This window comes from Palaemon carinicauda, chromosome 5 (genome assembly GCF_036898095.1).
Source record: "Palaemon carinicauda isolate YSFRI2023 chromosome 5, ASM3689809v2, whole genome shotgun sequence".
NCBI lineage: Eukaryota > Metazoa > Arthropoda > Malacostraca > Decapoda > Palaemonidae > Palaemon > Palaemon carinicauda.
In genome coordinates this window covers 178,950,412-178,976,133 of record NC_090729.1, presented here as the reverse complement: position 1 = coordinate 178,976,133, position 25,722 = coordinate 178,950,412, and the positions used below count along the sequence as shown (strand labels likewise).

At 36.1% G+C, this 25,722-nt stretch overlaps 1 protein-coding gene across 1 annotated transcript in view; it reads left to right on the top strand.

The window, feature by feature from the left end:
* The window catches only part of LOC137641274 (uncharacterized), a gene marked incomplete at its 5' end in the record, with an annotated part of 145,611 nt that overhangs the window by 35,522 nt on the left and 84,367 nt on the right, over positions 1 to 25,722 (top strand). Inside the window, 11 exon segments of the mRNA XM_068373702.1 lie at positions 67 to 210; positions 1,195 to 1,335; positions 3,305 to 3,373; positions 4,692 to 4,772; positions 9,645 to 19,181; positions 19,865 to 20,131; positions 21,552 to 21,755; positions 22,117 to 22,299; positions 23,184 to 23,726; positions 23,942 to 24,133; positions 25,501 to 25,701. Of these exon segments, the coding sequence (XP_068229803.1) occupies positions 67 to 210; positions 1,195 to 1,335; positions 3,305 to 3,373; positions 4,692 to 4,772; positions 9,645 to 19,181; positions 19,865 to 20,131; positions 21,552 to 21,755; positions 22,117 to 22,299; positions 23,184 to 23,726; positions 23,942 to 24,133; positions 25,501 to 25,701 (11,562 nt within the window).

Sequence of the window (25,722 nt, the reverse complement as noted above, 5' to 3'; positions counted from 1 at the left end):
GTGTGATGTGTTCCTTGGTGCCAACCAATCTTTGCGATGCCAACCAATAAATCTTGAATTGAGCAGCAACTGGGTGCCGCTCCGACTCGGACTGCCTCCCCAGTCTGGCATGTATCAATGAGAAGTGTCTGAATCCATGCATGGCTCGCAACCCCTGCAATGCCAAAGAAGACTGCAAGGTGCAAAATCGGGAAGCAACGTGTGTTGTTGGTAAGAATTGCAGAATTTTAGTTTTCTCTCAGGGTGCTTGTTTATTTAATGTTTTTTGTTTTCTCAGCATTTCTTCAACTTTGTACATATATTTATCATATTTGCTCTAGTTCTTTATTTGCTTAAAGGATGAGACATCAGCCATGTGCGATTACAGCCATGGGACTCAACAGGTCTGTAGACGCCTCAATTTGTCTTATTGACTAACTTTTTATATGAATTTATTTCTATTCTTTCGGTTGTATTTCCAGTGAAGTTTTAGTATAAGAAAGATAATCGTACACAATACAGAATGTTATTCATTTATAATGTTTCCCTTTTTATTTCATTTTTATGCTTTACTTGTTACTGCCATATTTGGAATAGCATTCTTCCCTATACCGTGTATGTTTTTAACTCTACTTTTACTAGTAAATGTGTATATTATTGCAATGGCGATGGAGTGCTGTATATAGCCATTTCTTCATTAATTATCTATGTCCATTTAGAGGTTTTGTTTATCTCTTGTTTATCTGTCTTAGCAAAATTATAGCCAGTTTTCTTTCATATCTTTCATAAACTTCCGTTTTTAAAATACGGAAGCTGGTTTTGGTTTATCGTGGTATGGGGGATATATTATGAGCCATATGGAAGCATTTATTCCTCTACTAGGTTATAATTCTTCTGAAGATGGAATTGATGCAAAGAGAGTAGCATCATCTGCATATGCAACAAGTAGCTGTCTTCATTTTCCTTTGCTTTTAGATTCCCATTTCCTGTAGTTCTAATGTTAATTGTCAAAAATGTCATTTATCCCATCTTAGATTTAAGATTGCACTATGGTCATAAAACTAAGTCCTCCTGCACCACAATAAAAATAAGTAAAAAACTGGATTAATATCTTCCATGTTGTTATGGAGCCATCTACCCAAAAAGAGTCCTTCTGTTGTTTCAAATGTAGTTGTTATTGCCATGTAGCAGACGTTTCTTTTCCCCTCGCTGCAGTTGGCTGCCGATCCAATAACGATTGCCCCAGTGAAGAAGCTTGTGTCAACAAAGAATGTGTTTCACCCTGTGAGAACAGGAACCCTTGTCAAGCCCCAGAGCGATGTGAAACACGCGATCATATCCCCTTCTGCATCACAGGTATATAGGATTCTTTGCCCCATATCCTTACCATACTGATAAGTATTGGATACTTATGAAAATTGACAAATTACTTATGGAGAAGGACAGTTTCCTATTGAAAGTAACTAATTTCATATGGAAAGTGACAATTTACTCACTGAAGTCTCAGTTTACTTACGGTAAATAACAGATCATTTGTGAGACTGACGGTTACTTGGGAATTAATAGTTTTCTGATGGAAAAATGTAGATAATTCTGGAAGGTAATGGTTTACTCACAAAAAGTATTTACTAATGGAAAGTAACATCTTGCTAATATTTAGAACTGTGCCACGAAACACCAAGACTTAGATTGTCGTCCCCTATTGACCATATAGAATATATACATCCAAAACTTCCGTTTCTCTAAAAAATATTGCTCTATAGTTGAAATTTTGCCCTCTGTACACTGACCAACTAGGAGACATGGCTAATTTGAAAGTTTTTGAACTATGGTCATATTACTCTTAACGAATTTATAGAAAACCCTGAGAGAGTGGCTGGTAAATGACAAGATAAATTTAATACAATATAGAATTTCATATTAGTTAATTCAAAAATTAATATCTGTCAGTTTTAGGCTTGACTCTAGATGATAAGCACATTACACTACAGTACACAAAATCAGGACCTCAGCAATTTTTTTGCCATATGTGGTAACTGTTGCTGCTTTGGAGACTGGTGAGACCATTTGTTCAATTAAAAAAATGCAGTCCATCATTTTGGCTGACTTTCAAACATAAGTTGCTACACGAATCAAATGCACATCAGGAATAGCATTTTTTTTCCACCTCTTTGGATATAGCACAAAAACAGGTTAATCAATTAATAACTTATTTGATTTTAGAAGTAAAGATTGACTATTCTTTCAGACAAATTTTTAGCTGTTGGTAATTTTTATAAATGTCATAAAGTCATGAGTATAAAAGGAAAATGCAAATTACTTCATCACCAGAGTAATTGGGGTTGTTCTTAGTATGTTATTAAACATTTATAAAACTAAGGGAAGTAAGACATGACTTTGTGATAGCTATAACTACAGCCACCAGTTCTGACAGTACTACTAACTTCAACTGACTTTGCCATTACCTACTAAAAAAATGACTAACTTACTATGTAGACCACAACTGCCATCGAGCTGCTGACTGTTCTTTCGACGAGGCTTGCTTCCATGGCCACTGCATGAATCCCTGTATCATGACAGAGGCCTGTGGGCTTAATGCTGACTGTCGGGCTCTCTTCCATAAACCAAGGTGCTCTTGCCCCCCGGGGTATGCTGGCAATCCTAGGGTCAAATGCAAACCAACCAGTGGACTTCCAGGTAAACAAAGACATTTAACAATACCTTGATCTTCTTAACACTGATCTTGCCGACACACAAATGACGACTTACTTTAAGAGTGACTTATGCTTTTCTACTTCAGAATGACTAATACTTCACTAATGACCTTTGTATTTATGCATTTTTTTATAATACTAAAAATTAATGTTCAGCATCGCCAACTTTTTTTCCAAACCTTGGTGTTGAGTAAATAATTTCTTTTCGTTATTTGTTATGTATATTTTTTTCAGAAGAGTTATTGTTTTTTAATTTAGTAAATTTCCAATTGTTATTGATAAGTGGTATTTTTTTACTTTCATTAGTATTCAGTATCTTGCATTATAATACCTTTTTATTCTAATTTTGAAATAAGTTCTCAGAATATGAAATATTTGATGATATACATTTAATATTACTCAATAACATGACCTTTAGTAAACATATTAAACAATATCACTTCTCCTTTAGTTTCCTATTTGTCTATGGAATTGCAAATTATCTGTTAATATATAATATTTTGATTTTGGGATGTATTTTCCCTTCAAGTAATTTTATCTGAATGTATAACAACATTCTCTTTCTCGGTATTGTTGTTCGACACATTTATATATATATTTTTTTTGTCCAGCTTGCACATGCTCAAGTACTTCTGAATGCCCTCAAGGTTTCACCTGTGATGGCTGCACATGTAAACCAGGTAAGGAACATCAGATTTTCTGCACCCATTGCAAATAGTATTCAGCTAGCTCTTCAGGCCTCCTGTATCCTGTTTTACTTTTTATTTTCATCTTTTTTAAGTTTTTCTTGCTTTTACATCATACACGTTAGATCTTGTTCATTCTAGAAACCTTTTCAGTGCCTGGGACAACCCTAGTACATAAGATGGTTCTACTGTAGTTAGAAAGATTTACTAAGTTTTATTACTTATTCAAAGTTTATTTTTATATTTCTTCCAAGTTCTTTGTTGAGTCAAGGTTATTTATGGTATAGAAATTGTAGAATGGTTCTTATGTCTTGCATTACCTTATAAACTTTTGGGTACTTTTAAAATTTTCTTGGTTAATTTTCTTGGGACGTATTTAAGGTGAAAGTATCTTGATTTCCCTTTCGAGAAATTGGGGAAATTTTAATGCTCTTAACTCTCCTGTATTTCTTGAATTCTGTTGCAGTTATTTTCATGTGTGTATTTATTATTTTACTTTGATTCTTGCTTGTTATTTTTAGATGTTTTCATCATGATTTTATCATTTTCATTTTATCCTTGAATGTAATTAGTAATTTTCCTCCTTTTTCTGTTTTTCATATTCAAAAGTAGATTCTTTTAGATTATTTCTCTGTTGACTTCATTATCCTTTAATTTTAGTTATTTAAGGACAATTCTTTATTGGACTCTCTTTATAAGCAATTTATAATAATCAAATCATTTACTATTGGTGGAATAACATAATAACAATTTCAGTTTAGCAGTATGTCATAAATTTAACAGAAATCAGAGTGCCAGGGGTTTTAATGGATATTGGTGCAACAAATATTAACTCACCCTTTGGTAATTTTTTCCCATCGTTAATATTTTCTCTGAATCTAACCATTTTCTTTTATCAAAACTCCTGCTTCCTACACACCTGGTTCGTTCATTCCCCTGACGGCCTCTTCACCTCATCCATGAGTAAGTGGACTTGCATTTGTCTTCTGAGCATTGTGTTTTCTAAGTTTATTTTCGAGATGTTTTCAGTAAGATTTATTTAGATCTGCATTCATATGCCAAAGTAGATTTATCATAGTTATGAGAGATTTAGGAACATGTATGTAATTGGATTTTGTTAGAAATATCATTTTGAGATTCAGAATTTCATATAAAAAAATAAAGAATATACTTGTGTTCAAAATTTAAAATTACTTGTTTTCCATCCACATGCATTGATAACCAGTAACAGTTTTTCTTTCACATTATGCACGAAAGTTGAAATCAGTCTTTTATGCTTCTCAAACATTTACTATCTTATTATATCTTCCAGTTTTATCTGCCGTAGAAGGTTGCTCCCCACCATGCGAAAGTAACGAAATCTGTGACGAAACACTGCTGGAATGTGTACCAGGTAAGTCCTTGCTCTTCTCCTCACTATTTGTGCACTTCCCCCTCGTGGTTATTCTCGAAAACCCAATGGAAATTCTCAATTCTCAACACGTTCCTCACATGTTATTATCCTCATCTTAACACTTTCATAAACCTTTTTTTCCCACCTTAATTGTGTTACCTGTATGGAGAGTAATCCATTGTTACCTGTAACATAAGTGGCCTTTAACTTGGTATGAAGGAGATGTCTTTCATCTGAATTGCTCAGAAAATTAGTGGTATTGTTTTGTAATTTTACTACGTGGTTAACTGACTTTAATCGTTGACGTACTAAGAAAGAAGAACACTTGTACACTTCATTTGCAAAGAATATACTAAAGTAAAATATTTGGTGGTACTAAATGCATGTAAATAAATAAGGTGTATATATATATATATATATATATATATATATATATATATATATATATATATATATATATATATATATATATATATATATATATATATATATATATATACTGTATATTATTCAAATGAATTATTCGATATGATAATGTTTAAACCTTAAAACAATGCACTCCCTAGAGCTATTCATTTGAAATATATTTTTCCATGTATATAATCATGTTTCTTTGATCTGTTTGTGGTCTCTATTAAACAACCTTAACATCTTCCCCAAAAAATTTTTATCTTTTTTTTTTTTTTTATTAAGGTGTGGTTCGGTCTGCTGGTTTTGTTTGGCTTTGTGTAAATTACCATAGCTAAATTGTAAATTGAAAAATATAAATTAATCCCATGTTAACTCTTGTAGGCAGAAATTATATAAACTAGTATTTTGTACAGCTTAACTCATACAAAACAACACATTTTGAGAAGTGATACTCCAGAATGACAGCATTTGATGACTGCAGTCAACACTGACTGGGATTAGTGCTAGCATAATCCTAAAAAAACAGTCTCCATTATTGTCTTTCATGGATGTTGCAATTCATAACTGAATGATTTCTAAAGATGGCAACAAGGGAAGTTGTTCTACGTCTCCTCCATGGTTCCAGATAGAGATTGTTTGCCTTATCCTCTTAAAGGATCCCTGAAAGATGGCAATGGGAGTAGATGATCTCGATCTCTTCCTTGAGCCAGACGAAAGAATATCTTTCCTCTTAGAAATCCAACAGACATGCTCTTGCAACATCGTATCACTCCAATGTGATTATAAAACAATAGACTAAAAAGAAGGTATCCTGGTCAGCCCTTCCTTTTTGGGAGGAAGTATTGGATACAAATAACAACGCGGAAAAGCATATAAATAACACCCACATTAACACCACATCATGGAGCAAGAATATGAAGTATAACTACTCCGCAAGTATTCTCATCCTGCATGATAGCTCCCCCATTCGCTTGTGTTGAGGCTGACCCCTTGCTGCATGCGCCAGTGCAACTAACATGCTGCTGATGTACGTGAGTATTGGCTTATTCTGAATTGTAGCGTCACTGTTTTCTTTCATTTTTTTTTTTTTTTTTTTTTTTTTTTTTTGCCAGTTCGTCATCAGTAATTAATGGTTGCTGCGAATTGTTGTATTTTCTTGTCAGTAAATTCTTAGGGGTGAATATAGTTGGTTGGGACAGGGTAAGGTAAGAGTATGGCAGTCTAAGGATACGGCTCCTTGGTTAGGTTGGGTGGAGAACCTTAGGTTAGGTTAGGTTAGGTAGGAAACATTCGGTTAGGTGATGTTCTTGTGTCTGGAAAATGTGGTCTTTCACTCTGTCCCAACAAACTACAAAGGCTCCAATTCTTAGAAAATTAAGTGAGGAAATTTTATTTAATGCTCTGTTCCTGGCACAGTGTAAAATCCTGACGTCGGATGCCGTCCGGGAGAATAGAAAACCCCTTGTATCACCGGTAAATGCGCCATAATACACCACTTTTTTGACACTGGTAATTTTCACAGATACTTTCTGTTATTTCCTGAATAAATGTTCAAAAAATATTGAATTATTTTCATTTTATTGAGAATAATCTCAATCGGACGTCAACATTACACTATGTACTAAGTGATATTCTCAATAACATGAAAATAAACCAATATTTTTTTTCGAACATTTATTCAGAAAATAACAGAAAGTATCAGTGAACATTACCAGTCACAAAAAAGAGGTGTATTTTCGCGTCTTTCCCGGTGATACAAGCGATTTTCTATTCTCCCGGACGGCATCCGACGTCTGGATTTTACACTGTGCCTCTGTTCCTACCTTTAATATACAAGAAAATTGTCCCAAAATAACTCATATTTAACAAGCTTTAATGTTTATATAAATTGTTTATTAAAGATTATTTACTATGTACGACCATTACATAGATACTGAACTTTTATTACTTATTTGGTAAACATTACGTATAGCTTTGAAATTTGTGTAATACTAAAGATTACATTTTAATGGCAATTCACCTCGAACTTTAAAGTCTCCCAAAATAACATCAGTGACGTTACAACTCATTTCTTGGAATATATCATTAATTTTTTTTTTATTTGTTCTGTGCTTCAATTAGGAAAAAAAGCTTCTTGGGTTTTTTCTATCACTAACATGGTTTACAGCAAAAGAGATGATAAGAATGTTAAGCATATTGTTGAAAATTTCTGCAATCACTGAGGTTCTCATATTGTAAAAGTTCTTTTATTGAAGTTTGGTGAGCTCTCATTGTTATAACCTGTGTTGCAATGTAGAATTCCTTTGATAGGGAAGAAAATGAGTGATCTTAGTGTTTTGTAGAACTTTTCATTGCTAAAGTTGAATGCTTATTTGTAGTAAAAATGATAATGCTGAAAAAGCTTCCTGGCTTGTTAAGATTCTGTCCAACTGTGCTTGAAACGCTTTCTCTGACAAATATTGCTCTGCTTTTCTTTCCATTTTTGGTACTGAATGTGTATGTATATACTGTAAGTATTGCCTCTCATCCAAAAAACATTTTGGAAACCGGCAAAATTTTAACTTTTTTAAAACTGTTCTCTGTAATTATATGAAGTGCAATAGCATCTAAGTATAAAGGTTATATAGATTCTGTCGCCGCTTTTTTGCGATTTTTTTCCTTTTCCGTTTGCGAGTTTTGGCATGGCGTCCTGTTTCCGTTTTGCGCATGGCCCATTTCCTTCATAAACGCGATCCATCCGAAGAAAGCGCTTCGGCCTCTCCAATTTTTCACATTGGAAACGAAGCCATAAAGTATGATTCTAGTTTGTAATGTTGTTGCATGGGAATGTATTTCAGTAGTCAACCTGGAAGTATGTTGCTTGTGATTCCATATACCTACTTCTGTTCCTTTTACCTTTTTATTACAATTTTCCATACTAACTTTGTGTTGTTCACCATGATCAGTGCACACATGAATGGAATGTTTAATTTGTGTGTGCTGTGCTCAGTATTCATGGTATATTATACATGTATTGAATTGATAAATCCAATATTTGTACTGTTTGTGAAGAAACAGTACAAGATATTCATTGGAACCGCACATGAAAAATTGGATTTTATCTAAATAGCCTTGTCCTTAGGCTCTAGTGGAAGCTGTTATCATGAAAGAGTTGATTGCCACAATGTGTTAGTGTATACTTGAGTGATGAGGGCTACTGGAGAAAATTTACAATTGATATTAATTTCCTATCATTAATTATTAAACTAAAGCTTACAGCAATAATAAGGGATTAAATTTTCAAGAAGAAGAAAAAAAGCTTTGAATACTAGAACTTACAAATCTAACAATGCAAACCAGTTGCCTGTTTAAAGTACAACCCTACTAAATTTAACCTGTTGTTTGATATATTGAATATTACCATACCTAACACAAGGAAAGCTTCTAGTTCATTTTGAAATCAGTGAGTTTGTGCAGGTTGCTAGACTGGTTACTTACGAGTAGCATGTAATATTGAACAATAACAGAATTAATTTTCATCTCATTTTATATTTAATGAATTGGAGGAGACTGGTTGTCACTAAGATAAATTTTACCTGTGGTGTTGAACAATGACAAAATAACAAAGACATCCAAGAAAATGCTTCATAACAAAAAACTTAAAAGTCTGAAAAAAAAATGTATATGTAGATAAAAATATCAATAATTTGGTTTACGAGGGAAAAGCTAAACTATTCTGCATTTTCACTAATTCTTAGAAGAGTTTATTTAAACTCCAGAGATAACTGGTCATTCCCTCTTTATGTTGTAGAGGAGGAACCAGTATGAGTACCTGAAGCACTTGAAGAGTTTTGCATTTTCATTCAGTAGAGAAGAATAAGTGGCTTGACTAATGGATTTATCTATTTGCATTCAAAACTGGTTTTAATCTTGATTAGCACGCATGAGAAATTAGTTGCACCCTAATGTGTTAGACTTACTCCTAAGCCATGGCAATATTTTTTCTTGTGAAATATGGCAGTAAAGAAATACAGTGGCTACCAGCAAGGGAAGCCGGAACACGTGAACTAGCAAGCTGAAATTAAATGTTGATAAATATGCAGAAGCATAACCTACAATCACATGAGTGTTTTATAGGTCCATGTCATTCATAAATAAATTTCATTAAATAGAATTCTCTTTTGTGGATTGCTCTTTTATGAATGTTGACTTTTTTTTATTCAAGTTAAACTTCCATTTTAATACAGTATATCCAAAGCTCGGTAGTTTTTAGAAATAGTAGTTATATCCATTTTAAAATCTAAATATTTTCAATGTTTCCTATGAGCAAAATCAGTGGAAATATAGCCATGGCTTACTAAAAGATAAGGTCATAGAAGTTATCAAAACATAGGAGAAAAAGGAATAGCAAAAGGAGAAATCTTTGGGATTATTACAGCTGGGTCGCATGCTGAACCGAATGTTGTTATATTTCTCTTGCAGCCCTAACCACCACCATCACTACCAGCACCCTCACCACTACCAGTACAGGCACAACTACAACAAGCACACTAACTTTCAGTGATGACAGCGAAGGTGTTGATACGACCACATCTGCCACAACAAATATTGCCACCCCACCCACTGGCCAGCCTTATTTTACTCCTGTAGCCATCACTTTCCCTTCATCCCTAATCTCTACTCCATCTTCACATGAACCTATAAGCACATCGTCTGGAGAAATAGAACCTAGTGATATGACTGAAGTTACTGATACTACCACTGGTACTCAATCTTATCTTGAAGTCACCCTTTCCTCACAAAGTGGAATCTCTTTCCCATCAGATATTGACCAGCCCTCACCAGATATCACAGATTCACCAAGTAAAACACCCATTCCTTCAACAGCAAAACCACATAAAACTACCAAAATTATTCCAGAATATTTGAAACCAACTATTCCACCAGTAGAAAATGAAATGGAAACTCCTTTTATTTCTCAAATAAATGGATCAGCTCCCTCAACAGCAAAACCAGATGAAACTACCAAAATTATTCCAGGATATTTAAAACCGACTCTTCCACCAGTAGAAAATGAAATGGAAACTCTTTTTATTTCTCAAATAAATGGATCAGCTCCCTCAACAGCAAAACCAGATGAAACTACCGAAATTATTCCAGGATATTTAAAACCGACTCTTCCACCAGTAGAAAATGAAATGGAAACTGCTTTTCTATCAACAATCAATGGAACAGATCCAGGGAGACCCATTTTATTCCCGGAAGAAATTATTAACAGTATAAATAACGAGAGCTATTCTTTAGAAAAAAGTACAACACCAATTCCTGATAAGACCATTCAAACTCTTCCTCCGGTTGATAATGAAATGGAATCTGAAGCATTTTTCCCAAGTAGTGGAATAGTAACCAAGAGGCCAGTTTTCAATATAGGAGGAGACACTAAAGATGACAATATTACCAGTGCAACGTTTGTCACAGATTCTTCAATAGATATATCAGAAAATATTACTGAGATCCAGTATATTGAGGAAGAAAGACCTGATACTACAACATATATACCAGGGATTCAAACAGACCCGGTATCTTTGCATCCTCACTCTGGAGTTACTGTGATTTCTTCCTTTGATGTTCCATTGTCATCAACAGAACCTTCAACTGTCACTGAAAACGATGTTATTTCTAGTGGAAATTTTTATACTCCAGTAACAGGGACACATCTACAACCTGCATCCGACAAGCCACTGTATTTTGGAAGTGACAGGCCATTAGATATTGAAACTGATTTATCGTTAGAGGAAAACGTTTTACCTGTAGGACCTAGCACTTTAATGCCACTGGATTTATCGACTATTCAAGTACCTAGCACTAAAACAAATGGATCGACAGATCTTGATACTGGAGTTACTCAAAAACCTCCAAGTCATGAAGATGATGTATCATTAGACCAAGTAAGTGATCTACCTCCGAGTTATGAAAATTCTAGTGAATCAAGTCCTGAAATAGTAAGACCCTTTGTTAATGAAACCGATAAACCTCTAATTTCTGAAAATGATACAGATCTAGGTCTGGAAATTAAAATGCCTTTAAGCCCTGGAAATGACAAGCCTCTAGGTTTTGTAACTGAAAGCCCTATAGACCATGGAACAGGTACTTATAAACCTCTGCATCCTGGAATTGGTATCCCATTACATCCAGGAATTGACAACCCTCTGCCTTTTGCAATTGATAGTCTTCCAGTACCTGGAACTCAAATCCCTTCAGGTCTTGGGACCAATAGTATTATGGGACCTGGACATAACAGGCCTCTAGATTCTGAAACTGATATGTCTGTGAGTCCTGGAACTGACATACCTACAATTTTCAAGACTGAATTGCCACTGTACCCTAGTACTATTAAACCTTTACATCCTGGAATTGGTAAACCTCTGAGTTTGGAGGATGATAGCTATCCAAGTCCAGGTACTGATATGTCTGTAGATTTAACAACTAAAAGCACTCTCAGTTCTGGGAAGGTCACACCAATGCAAACTGGAACTACTAAACCCTTAGCTGTGGATACTGTTAGCTCTCAAGGTCTGGGAGATAGCAGTTCTGCTGTTCTTAATTTCAATGGGACTCTGGACACTGAACCTCAAAGACCTCTATCTCCTGAAATTCCTGGACCAAATGATCCAGGAAATTATAAACCATTAATCCCTGGGATAAAGAGACCCTTGAATCCTGAAACTGACAGGCCTCCCGCATTTGGAAATAATGTAAATACAGGTCCTGAAAATAACAGACCTCAAGAATTTGGAACAGAAGCACAACTAGAGACTGGTACTTCTACACCTCCAAGTCATGGGAATGATGTGCCCGTAGGCCCTATGATAGGAAGTCCTTTAGATCATGGAACTATCAACTTTTCACATTTTGGAACTATAAAACCACATCCAGATACTGAGAGCCCCCAAGGGTCTGTGACTCATAGACCTGTAGTACTTGGAACTGTGACATCATTAGGTCCTATAAGTATCACGCCTGCCCATTCTGAAACTGTGAGCCCTCCATATTCCAAAACTGATAGTCCTCAAGGTTCTGTGACTGATAGCCATGTAGTTTTTGGAACTGGTACACCTCAAGTTCCTGTAACTGATAGACCTTTTGGTCTTACGACAACTGAAAGACTTACTCCCGAAAATGTGAGTATAGATCTTGAAAATGAAAAGTTCCCAGATCCCATAATTGAAAGTTCTCCAGCTAATGGGGATTTTATGCCTATACATCCCAAAACTGATAAACCTTTAGCTCATGAAATAGATCAGATTTTAGTTTTAGAAACTGATAGGCCTCTAGTCCTTCAAAATGGCAGTACCATAAGTCCTGGAATCAAAAGACCTTTAGAATCGGGAACAGATATACCATTAGTGACTGGTACTGACATACTTGTGGGTCCTATGACAAAAAGCCCTTTAGATCCTGGGACTCTTGACTCTCCGCATACTGGAACTATAAAACCATATTTTGCAACTGATAGGCCTCAAGGTCCTACTGTTGATGGACCTGGAGTTCTTGGAACTGATACACCTCTAGGACCTGGAACTGTGAGACCATTAAGTCCTACAATTATTGGACATCCACATACTGAAATTGATAGCCCTCAAGATTCTATCACTGATAGACCTGTAGATCTTGAAAATGAGACATTCTCTGGTCCTATAACCGAAAGCTCTCCCAGTTCTGTAAGTCTTATACCTCATTATTCTGGAACTGATAGCCCTGTAGATTATGAAGAAGGTCAAGTTTTAGATTCAAAAACCAAAGAGCCTTCAATCCTTCAAAATAACACTACAAGTTCTGGAGTAGAAAAACCTTTAGAATCTGAAGCAGATATATCACCAGGAAATGGTGGTGGTACTCCTACAAGTCCTGGAACTGATGTGCCATTAGGTCTTACGACAGGAATTACTTTAGATCCTGGGACTTTTAGCCCATCACATTTTGAAACAGGAGGAGACAATTTAGATGTCACTAGTCCTCAAGGTTCTAGAACTGATAGGCCTGTAATTTTTGGAACTGATAGCCCTGTGGTTCTTGGAACCGATATACCTTTTGTCAATGCAACTGACATGCCTTTAGGTTTTACAACAACAGAAAGACCTTTCTTTTCTGAAAATGATACTTATCTAGATCTCATAGCTGAGAGCTCTCCGGGTTCTGAAGATGTTAGACCTGATCCTGGAAGTAATAGACCTTTAAGTTATGAAATAGATCAAGTTTTAGATCCTAAAACTGATAGGCCTATTGTTTCTCAAAATGACAGTGCCCCTAGTGAAGGAATTAAAAGACCTTTAGGACCTGGCACAGATGTACCACTAGAAACTGATGCTGGTACACCTACAAGCCCTGAAACTGATGTATATGTAAGTTTTATGACTGAAAATCCTTTAGATCCTGGAATGAAGGGTTCTACCCAATTTGGTATTGTAAGACCACATGTAGAAACTGATAGTCCTGATAGCTCTCAAGGTTCCAAGACTGAAATTGAAATTGATATACCTCTATTCCCTACTACAGATGGACCTTTAGGTTTTACAACAACTGAAAGACCCCTTATTTCTAGAAATAATGAGACTTCTCATGATTCTGTGAGTGATCCATCTCAGCAACCTGAAACTGTAACAACATTAGATCCTGCTCGTATTAAACCTTCACATAATAAAACTGTAAGCCCTCCATATTCAAAAACTCAAGATCCTATAGTACTTGAAACTGACATATCTCTAGTCCCAGCAACTGGCAAACCTTCAGGTCTTACAACGACTGAAATACTTTTTATCCATGGAAATAATATAACTTCAGGCCTGGACACTGAGGAATTTCCAGGCCATATAACAGAGAGTTCTCTTAGTTTTGACAGTGTTAGACCTCTGTATCCTGGAACTAATAAACCTTTGATAGATGCTGTAGATCATGCTTTAGATCCTAATTCTGATAGGCCTCTGGTCTTTCAAAATGACAGTACCCCAAGTCAAGGAATTAAAAGACCTTTGGAATCTGGAACAGAGATGCCTCTAGGACCCGGTACTGGTACACCTCTAAGTCCTAAAACTGAGGCTCCTTTAGATCCTATGACAGAAGGTTCTTTAGATATTGGAACCATTAGCACTATACAGTTTGTAACCATTAGACCACATCCAGAAACTGATAGTCTTCAAGGTTCTACAACTGATGGACCTGCAGTTCTTGGAACTGATATGCCTCAAGGATCTGTTGGATCCCCTCATTTTGAAACTGTAAGCACTCCACATTTTACGACGGAGAACCCTGCTGTTTTTGGAACTGATAAACCTTTAGTTCTTGTAACTGACAGACCTTCAGATCTTACAACAACTGAAAACCTTCCCATTACGGAAAATGAGATTTTGGATCTTGGAATGGAAAAGTCCCCAGGCCTTGTAACTGAGAGCTCTCAAGGTTCTGTGGATAATATAACTCTACGTCCTGGAACTGGCAAACCTTCAGAGTATGAAATAGATCAAGTTACAGTTTCTAATACTGATAAGCCTATATTCTCTGAAAATGACAATCCTCCAATATCTGGAATTGAAAAACCATTAGAATATGGAATAGATATACCAATAAGAACTAGCACTAGTACACCTTTGAACCCTGGAACTGGTATGCCCTTATACCCCATGACAGAAAATCCTTTAGATCATGGAACTGTTGGACCTCTGTATCCTGAAACTAAAAGCCCTGAAGTCTCTGGAAGTGACGGACCATTAGGTCTTGTAACAAGTGAACCATTTGGTTCTGGAACAGATGGGCCTTTATTACATGGCTTTGATAGCACTCAAGAGACTGTCTCAGATGGATTCCAAGGTTTTAAAACTAAAGAGCCTCAAGAGCTTGAAATTACAAGATCTCCAGCTGTTGGAACCAATGTGTCTGAAGGGCTTGAAACTGATAATCAATTAGATCTTTCAATTACAAGACCTCCAGCTGTTGGAACCATTGTACCTGAAGGTTTTGAAACTTATAATCCATTAGATCCTGCAATTACAAGATCTCCAGCTGTTGGAACCAATGTGTCTGAAGGGCTTGAAACTTATAATCCATTAGATCCTGCAATTACTAGATCGCCAGCTGTTGGAACCAGTGTACCTGAAAGGTTTGAAACTTTTAATCCATTAGATCCTGCAATTACAAGATCACCAGCTGTTGGAACCAGTGTACCTGAAGGGTTTGAAACTTATAATCCATTAGATCCTGCAATTACTAGATCTCCAGCTGTTGGAACCAGTGTACCTGAAGGGTTTGAAACTTATAATCCATTAGATCCTGCAATTACTAGATCTCCAGCTGTTGGAACCAGTGTGTCTGAAGGGTTTGAAACTTATAATCCATTAGATCCTGCAATTACAAGATCTCCAGCTGTTGGAACCAGTGTGTCTGAAGGGCTTGAAACTTATAATCCATTAGATCCTGCAATTACAAGATCTCCAGCTGTTGGAACCAATGTGTCTGAAGGGTTTGAAACTTATAATCCATTAGATCCTGCAATTACAAGATCTCCAGCTGTTGGAACCAATGTGTCTGAAGGGCTTGAAACTGATAATCAATTAGATCTTTCAATTACAAGACCTCCATCTGTTGGAACCATTGTACCTGAAGGGTTTGAAACTTATAATCCATTAGATCCTGCAATTACAAGATCTCCAGCTGTTGGAACCAATGTGTCTGAAGGGTTTGAAACTTATAATCCATTAAATCCTGCAATTACAAGATCTCCAGCTGTTGGGACCAATGTGTCTGAAGGGCTTGAAACTTATAATCCATTAGATCCTGCAATTACTAGATCTCCAGCTGTTGGAACCATTGTACCTGAAAGGTTTGAAACTTTTAATCCATTAGATCCTGCAATTACAAGATCACCAGCTGTTGGAACCAGTGTACCTGAAGGGTTTGAAACTTATAATCCATTAGATCCTGCAATTACTAGATCTCCAGCTGTTGGAACCAGTGTACCTGAAGGGTTTGAAACTTATAATCCATTAGATCCTGCAATTACAAGATCTCCAGGTGTTGGAACCAATGTGTCTGAAGGGTTTGAAACTTATAATCCATTAGATCCTGCAATTACAAGATCTCCAGCTGTTGGAACCAATGTGTCTGAAGGGTTTGAAACTTATAATCCATTAGATCCTGCAATTACTAGGTCTCCAGCTGTTGGAACCAGTGTACCTGAAGGGTTTGAAACTTATAATCCATTAGATCCTGCAATTACAAGATCTCCAGCTGTTGGAACCAATGTGTCTGAAGGGTTTGAAACTTATAATCCATTAGATCCTGCAATTACTAGGTCTCCAGCTGTTGGAACCAGTGTACCTGAAGGGTTTGAAACTTATAATCCATTAGATCCTTCAATTACAAGATCTCCAGCTGTTGGAACCAATGTGTCTGAAGGGTTTGAAACTTATAATCCGTTAGATCCTGCAATTACTAGGTCTCCAGCTGTTGGAACCAGTGTACCTGAAGGGTTTGAAACTTATAATCCATTAGATCCTGCAATTACAAGATCTCCAGCTGTTGGAACCAATGTGTCTGAAGGGTTTGAAACTTATAATCCGTTAGATCCTGCAATTACAAGGTCTCCAGCTGTTGGAACCAGTGTACCTGAAGGGTTTGAAACTTACAATCCATTAGATCCTGCAATTACAAGGTCTCCAGCTGTTGGAACCAATGTGTCTGAATTGCTTGAAATTGAAAATCCATTAGATCCTGTAATTTCAAGATTGCCAGCTGTTGGAACCAATGTGCCTGAAGGGCTGGACACTGATAATCCATTAGATTCTGTGATTACTAGATCTCCAGCTGTTGGAACCAGTGTACCTGAAGGGTTTGAAACTTATAATCCATTAGATCCTGCAATTACAAGATCTCCAGCTGTTGGAACCAATGTGCCTGGAGGGCTTGAAACTGAAAATCCATTAGATCCTGCAATTACTAGATCTCCAGCTGTTGGAACCAATGTGCCTGGAGGGCTGGAAACTGATAATCCATTAGATCCTGCAATTACTAGATCTCCAGCTGTTGGAACCAATGTGCCTGGAGGGCTGGAAACTGATAATCCATTAGATTCTGCAATTACTAGATCTCCAGATGTTGGAACCAATGTGTCTGAAGGGTTTGAAACTGATGATCAATTAGATCCTTCAATTACAAGACCTCCAGCTGTTGGAACCAATGTGCCTGGAGGGCTGGAAACTTATAATCCATTAGATCCTGCAATTACAAGATCTCCAGCTGTTGGAACCAATGTGCCTGGAGGGCTTGAAACTGATAATCTATTAGATTCTGCAATTACTAGATCTCCAGCTGTTGGAACCATTGTACCTGAAGGGTTTGAAACTTATAATCCATTAGATCCTGCAATTACAAGATCTCCAGCTGTTGGAATCAATGTATCTGAAGGGCTTGAAACTGATGATCAATTAGATCCTTCAATTACAAGACCTCCAGCTGTTGGAACCATTGTGTCTGAAGGGCTTGAAACTGATGATCAATTAGATCCTTCAATTACAAGACCTCCAGCTGTTGGAACCAATGTGTCTGAAGGGCTTGAAACTGATGATCAATTAGATCCTTCAATTACAAGATCTCCAGCTGTTGGAACCAATGTGTCTGAAGGGCTTGAAACTGATGATCAATTAGATCCTTCAATTACAAGATCTCCAGTTGTTGGAACCAATGTGTCTGAAGGGCTTGAAACTCAAAATCCATTAGATCCTGCAATTGTTTATGGAACAGAGACACCTGATAATGAAAGCATTTTAACTCCAGGATCTGATAGCCCTGTAAGTTCTGTGACTGATAATTCAGTCAGTCAAGAAGCCAATTTAGGTTTACCTTCTGATCTGGTACCTCTTAGACCCTCTGACCCAGGGTCTGATAAACCATTATATCTAGGAACTGTTCAACCTTCAGACAATGAGACTAGTTTACCAGTATATACAGAAAATGATACTCTGTTAGAGCCTGAAACAGCAAGACCAGAAAGCATAGAAACTAAAAAACCATTTAGTCCAGGGCCTGGTGGATTTATAGGCATTGGAACTGATAGGCCTCAGGTTTTTCCTGAAACATCTAAACCTTACATTCTTGAAACTGACCAGCCATTATTTCTGGAAACTAAGAGACCCTTAACTTTTGGGACTAAGAATCCATTAGATGCTGAAATTGATGGGTCTTCAGATTCAAAAACTGTTAGTTCACATGATTCTGAATCTGACACTGTAACACACCCATCATATTTTCAAGACAGCATATTTACTAGTCCACTGTCAGTTCTTGGTAATGAACAATCAGTTGAACCCCCAGTAACTTCACCTGCACCTGATGAATTATATACTTCCTTCAGGTTTAATGAAACTGCGCATATAGAAAATGTTACTCAAGCTATTGTAGAAAGCACTGTGGTTCCACCTCAAACAACATTGACAGCGGAGATTATGACTGAAACAGTTGGAAATAACCTTACCAGTATCACAGAAAACCAAAGCAACATAAATTCAAGTGTTCAATTCCCTATTAGTGAAACTCCAGAGTCTGCAAATAAAACAACAAATGGTACAGTCTCCCCAATCGCAGTTACCAGAGTAACAGTTTCGACAACTGAAGTATACAGTATTGATAATAATATAACAGTTGAGGTTACAGATAGTCCTAGTAGTTCAGTAACTTCATCTTCAGACAATGATACTTATTCTGCCCTACTTCCACTCATTCCAGCACTCACTCTCATTCCACATGTCATTTCAACTACTCATTCTACAAACATTGTCCCTGTTGGTTCACAGTACTGCAGGACCAACAGTGACTGTGAAAGTCAAGAGTTGTGCCAGGGTAGGGTGTGCATAAATGGATGCACAAATGTGCAATGTGGATACAAGGCTGAGTGTATCACCATTCAACACCATCCCATGTGTGCCTGTATACAGGGCCACAAGGGAAATCCACTGATGGAGTGCCTACCAGGTACTAGGCAGGTCCTCTCTGTACAGCAGGACTTGAACCACACAGTTTTATTTGGTACATGAAAATATGCTGAAACAAAATCACATTTAAATTACGGAGGTCATTTTTCTTACATTCTTGGTTGTTTTCTTCTACTTATACTTCATGCATCCAGAGTCTTTTAATTTTCCTAATACCTGTATATGTATGTATGTGCGTGTATGTTATTGCTATTTATCTTTTTACAGCTTCTTTTTTTTTATCCAGTATTGATGAGTGCATTGCCACCCTTCTTATAATCTTTGTAGAAGTAGTACATTGTACTGTATTTTGGTCCTGTACAGTATTTATATTTTCAGCTATTTATTTGTGTTTTATGCACTTTACAGCATTTAAAGACAGACAGACGATTAGTCTGTTTGTACTGTATACTGTAGCATAGTCTTTTTTAACATTTTCAGGGTTAATATACTATAGACCTACTGTAGAATTAATTGGACTGACTATTTGGTAGGTGCTTCAGATGTAATATCTTTTGTATACTGGGTTTTGTTACACTATACATCATGGCCACCCTACATCAGTGACGTGTAGACTATTATTTGTAAGTCTTATTTATTAATATTGTACTAACTTTTCAGCATCAACACTATATATATTTTTCACAACTTATTTGTATTCACCTATCCAACCCTTATTCCCAGCTTCAGTCACCTCACGCCCAACTACACCTACAGATGGGGTGACCATTCGCCCACCCATCACACCTGTTACACCAGTCCCTACTGGGAAGTGCAAAATTGACAGAGATTGTCGTGATTCTGAAAGGTGTCGCTTGGGTTCATGTATAGATCCATGTGTAGTTGGGTCCCCTTGTGGTCTCAATGCTGAATGTAGTGTCAGACTACATAGGACTGCATGTTCTTGCCCAGCTGGATATACTGGAAATCCACGCAACGAGTGCCTGAAAGGTACCCTTCAGTTTCACCTATATATTTCTTATCAAGTTCAATCTTACCAGCTTCAGTTTTATCAAAGTACTGGTAGTTAAATGTAAAGATTATTTCTTAGTCTGTGTATAATAGAAAGAATGTGTATTTACTAATATCTAAGCTCTAATTCAAATGTTCATGTAGCAGTCCAAGATTTCTCTTGATATCATAATTGATTTTGAAACTGAAAATCAGAAATACAAAGCATTCACAATTTTCATATGGTCCCCTAAAATTTTGAATACTGCATAGTTAATAAAAGAGATTAGGTTTCTTTTCAAAATAGTTTTAGTTCTACAGTATTGCATATTTTAGGTCTGACAGCAAATAAGACTAATTTGTTTTAAAATGCTGAAACTAGTGTAGCTGTGAAAACTTCAATACAGCATACAGTTTAAAAATAATCAGTTTTTTATTCTATTAAAGATTTATATTAATTAAAATCATTCTCATCATATATTAGCGTAAAATAGCCTAATGGTGTAATGCCGATGACCAAACTGTAATGAATTAGCTTCCTATCATTAGAAATCTTGTTAACGTATTGCATTCCAGAAATCTTGTACTGCTGTGTATCTAGTGTGTATGTGTTGTGTGAATGCTTCTGAATATATATATACTATATATATACAGTATATATATATATATATATATATATATATATATATATTATATATATATATGCATATATATATATTTATATATATATACATATACATATACATATATATATATATATATATATATATATATATATATATATATATATATATATATATATATATATATATATATATATATATATATATATATATATATATATATATATATATATATATATATATATATATATATGTATATATATATATATATATATATATATGTATATGTATATATATATATATATATATGCACATCACTTTTTAGTGGAAGGACTGTTAATAGTTTAAGCATCTTGACGATAAGACCTAATAAATCAAATATTGTACAGTACTGTTTATATTCTTAGCAATGATGAGAGCATTGGTTTACCAAGAGAAACCTGAAAATTTGATCTAGCAACTACAGGATAAATTGCAGTCATTCCATAACTGTTAAAGAAAAGTCAATTATTAAGTAATCATAATGCCTTATGATTGAGCAAGAAACATTGATATTGCAGTTTTATTCACTCTATAAATTTTCTTTAACTACTGTATATACATTGTATAATGTTTGTTTAGAAAGTCTTCCAGCTGATGGTAGATTGAAATACATAATAGAAATGCAGACTCTTCTTCGGTGTTGCTTTGAATTTATAGAGTTGGTAAGACTTTAGCCCTCATCATCTGTGACCAAAAATGAATGTAAAAAGTATTGACATCTGACTGACCCCTCATTTGTTCTGACCCACCACCAGTCCCTCCTCCTGGCTGCAGCTCTGATCTAGAGTGTCCCCCATCAAAAGTTTGCCATAATCGTGACTGCAGGGATCCATGTGACTTGGCCAATCCTTGCACTGCTAATGCCCAGTGTGATACAATCCTTCACCGCCCTGTGTGTACCTGTCTGCCGGGCTTCACAGGCGATCCCTATAGTTTCTGCAGCATTGACAATGTTATCAGTAAGATGACTTATCAGACCCTTGTTGTTCTGTCCCCTGAATTTCTAAGTCTAACTGTGGTTATTCTTTGAGAGAATTCAGGGCTGAAAAGGGCATTTTTCAATGTTATAGGCGGACTTGATATTTTTCAAGTTATTCCATAGCTAATGGCATTGATGATTGCTAGTCAGACATGAATTTTTTTCCTTGAATTTCCTTCAGTCTCTATGCATGTTTCACTCCCTCCAGTACAGAAATATGATGATTAAAGTTACTAAATATTTTAATAATGTTACACATATGGAACATATTCAATTGCAATACAGTGCCACCTCACTTAACCCTTTAACCATGAAAAAACAACTAACCTGGATACCCTTAGCTCCGGGTTGCCGTGGCGATGGTGACTGCCCCTCAACACAAGCTTGCATTAACAATGCCTGTCGTTACCCGTGTGAAGATGATCCTTGTGGAACTAACGCTGAATGTATCAACAGTGACCATAATGCCCAGTGCAGGTGCCGCAATGGTTTTGAAGGGGATCCTCTCAAGGGATGTACACCTGGTAAGTTACATAGTACAGTGCTCCTGTAAGTCTTCATTAGGGTGTCTCATAGCCTCTTGACTTTTTTGTAATTTCATCAGGTAGTCAGGTCCTTGATAAAATGTGGAAGATTATTGTATTAAATAGTCTTAATGGCATCATGATGTATCAGAATTTTCAGTTGAATGTTGTTTTAGGGAGTAGTTTAAATTGAAACAGGTGAAACATTTTAGTTAGGGTACAGTATACCATATGAACTTAAGAGATACTGTTCTGTGATAGTTTTTTAATGCTATTTTATTATACATAGTGAGTATTCTAATTACAGTTCCATGATAACAGTATCTAACCATCAGAAATGTACTTTTGCTGCATATTTCTCTCAACAAAAGTATTGTTATTAATACATCCTCCTTGAATGTTGAAGGTTGTTAGCTTTTTTTTGTGTTGAGAAGAGTGTCAACATTGTTATAAATTTAGAAGGTTATCACCTGTTTTTTTTTTACATATACATTCTAAACAAATAATATTTTGGCACATTACATGGTTGTGAGACATCTAATAGATTTGTGTTGGTGTGGAATGAAGACAAAATCATTTGTTTAGTTTAGAAAAGTCATTTTAAAAGCTACATGTGTAATAACCAAGTTCAGTTAATAATTGAATGAATTGTTTTAACATCGGCTTGAAACTGATTAATAGCTACTCATTTCCAGTAACAATTTAGAATTTATATATTGTACTACCAAACTACAGATTATGGTATGAGCTTTAAGTATACTGATCAGAAGTTATAATGTTTTGCCTTTGAATGAAATCATATATCAGCACAGTCCAGTTTATTAACAGAAGTGCTTCCTCCTTTTTTCGACTTGACTGACTGGCGGGATTATGACTATTAACAGTTGGATGTTTCACCGCTGATGACTGTGCTTTGACAGAAGAATGCTACAGTGGCCAGTGTGTGAGTCCTTGCCGCCCTGCCAGTAACCCCTGCCCCTCATCTGCATCTTGCCTTGTTCTTAATCATGCTGCCACATGCATGTGCCCTCAGGGTTACACTGGTTTGCCCCTACAGGGTTGTGTACCATTACCTGTATGTGGTTTTAATTCAGATTGTCCTTTGGATCAAACATGCATTGATCGTATTTGCAGAGACCCTTGTGAGACAACTCCTTGTCCTCAAGGATCTCTCTGTCGTGCTGAAAATCATAGACCAGTTTGTTTTTGCTCACCTGGATTTACTGGAAATCCAGAAGTGGGATGTGTACGCACTGGATGCAGTACAGATAATGATTGCTCTACAGAAAAGGTATGCAAAGAAGGACAATGTGTAGACCCCTGTCAGGAGTGTGGTAAGGGGGCACTGTGTCAGTTTGCAGGCAGGACTACAATCTGCCTTTGCCCTGGAGGCTTTACTGGAAACCCTAGATTTTCATGTGAACCAAGTAAGACCAACTTCCCATGCTTTCATTATAATAATGCTTATTTTAAGATGACTTGTTATATCCTGTTATACTTTAATCTTATTTGTGACATTTTCTTATCCACTTAATACTGTATTACTGCCTCTAAAAAGAGGTGCTCTCTTGTATGGCTCTTGCCAACCTGTCAGACTTAAAGACTAGTATCTACCCCGCCTGACTTTGACACTTCCATTTAGTCCCTGGTTTCTGCTCGTCGGACAACGAGTGCCAGCTCAAGGAGGCTTGCGTGGGTGGTGAGTGCCGTGACCCATGCACAGTAGTCCCACCTCCTTGTGGGGTGGCTGCCAGATGCCTTGTCATTAACCACCGAACCATCTGCCAGTGCCCAGATGGGTATGAGGGTGATCCCCGCGACCTTTGTTCCCCAGGTAACCCACTTACACCTCTGTACATTGCCTGGATAGTCCTGAGTTTTTCTGCTACCTTCCTCTCTTCCCCCCTTCCTTCATGAAAAAACGATAGAACTTCAAAGTATTAATATCCTGGGCACATATGAGCTTGTGCATGACTTAATGACTTTGACTGCCTGGGTCAAGTATGACTACATTTCTCCTACTGCAACTTCTCTTTTATAACTCCTAATATTTATACCAATTTTATACTAGTTATTCAGTGGTCTGCCGTCGTCTTGTATCTTGATGAAGACAAGTGTAGATTCACATCTGTATGAGGGTAACTCAGAGCTAATCTATTACTGCATGATAGTGAAGGGTTAGTACATATTTTTTTTATATCTTGACTGATACTCATGGATTATTAATCATAGTGTTCTTCACAAAGGCTTTTCCAGAAGTTTGAGGCTTTATGCATGATTACTTGGTATGAAATATGTTATCTGGCTGATCTCAGAGCTTGTTTAATATATATATTTTCGTCACTAAATTTTGCTCTTTTCTTTTAATCATCTGATAACATGGTAACTTTATGTACTATATATATATATATATATATATATATATATATATATATATATATATATATATATATATATATATATATATATATATATGATATATATATATATATATATATATATATAGTATGTATGTATATAGATTTGAGGTTAAATTTCATGTAAAGTAAATTCAGGTATAGTAAATCGAGTTTCATGTTACTTGAGGATAATCATATCCAATTATAAATATAAAATGCTATTACTTATAAACAATCCACTTATTTTCTTATATCAGTTGATGAGTTATTGTTGCTTGGACACGTGTTTGTTTATCCCAAAAAGAGGGTATAATATTGTTAACATTGGTTTCAAAATATCATATCAGATGAAGAATTTTATCTACCACTGTTATTCTGCACTACTTTACAATTATGCACAAACTACAATATCCCAATTTTAATCCATATGTGAACACAAAAATCACCCTTTATGTTTCTGTTCACTTTCAAAAACTTTCAAATCACATTATGTACTGAAAAATATTCTTCTCTAGTGATGACAGGCATGACTGCTCTTAAAGACCTAACATTAACATGACATTATGTTACTGACATCTATAACCATGACTAGATAAAATCATCTTACTGTACTGTACCATTTACCTCAGCCGCGCCCGGCCATTTTGATTTCGAGTTCGTATACAATAATTTCGTCCGGCGGTTTTTCCAACATAATGGAGTCTGACAACAGCTATTGCACTTCACTTTGTATGTTGTTTACCAGGGTGTAATTCATTACTTTTGAGTTTTACTAACTTGTTACTCAATTTTTTTCCTTTAGTGGGAGTTGTTGCAACAGGCTGCCAGTACAACATAGACTGCCCAAGGGATAAAGCCTGTGACAGGTTCTCTCGCACTTGTATTGATCCTTGCGATGGAAGTGCATGCGCTCGGACAGCCATATGCCAAGCTATCAACCACCAGCCAAACTGTGTATGCCCTGCAGGGTACGGTGGAAACCCCAACATTGAATGTGTAAAGAGTAAGTCCATCGAATTTTCTG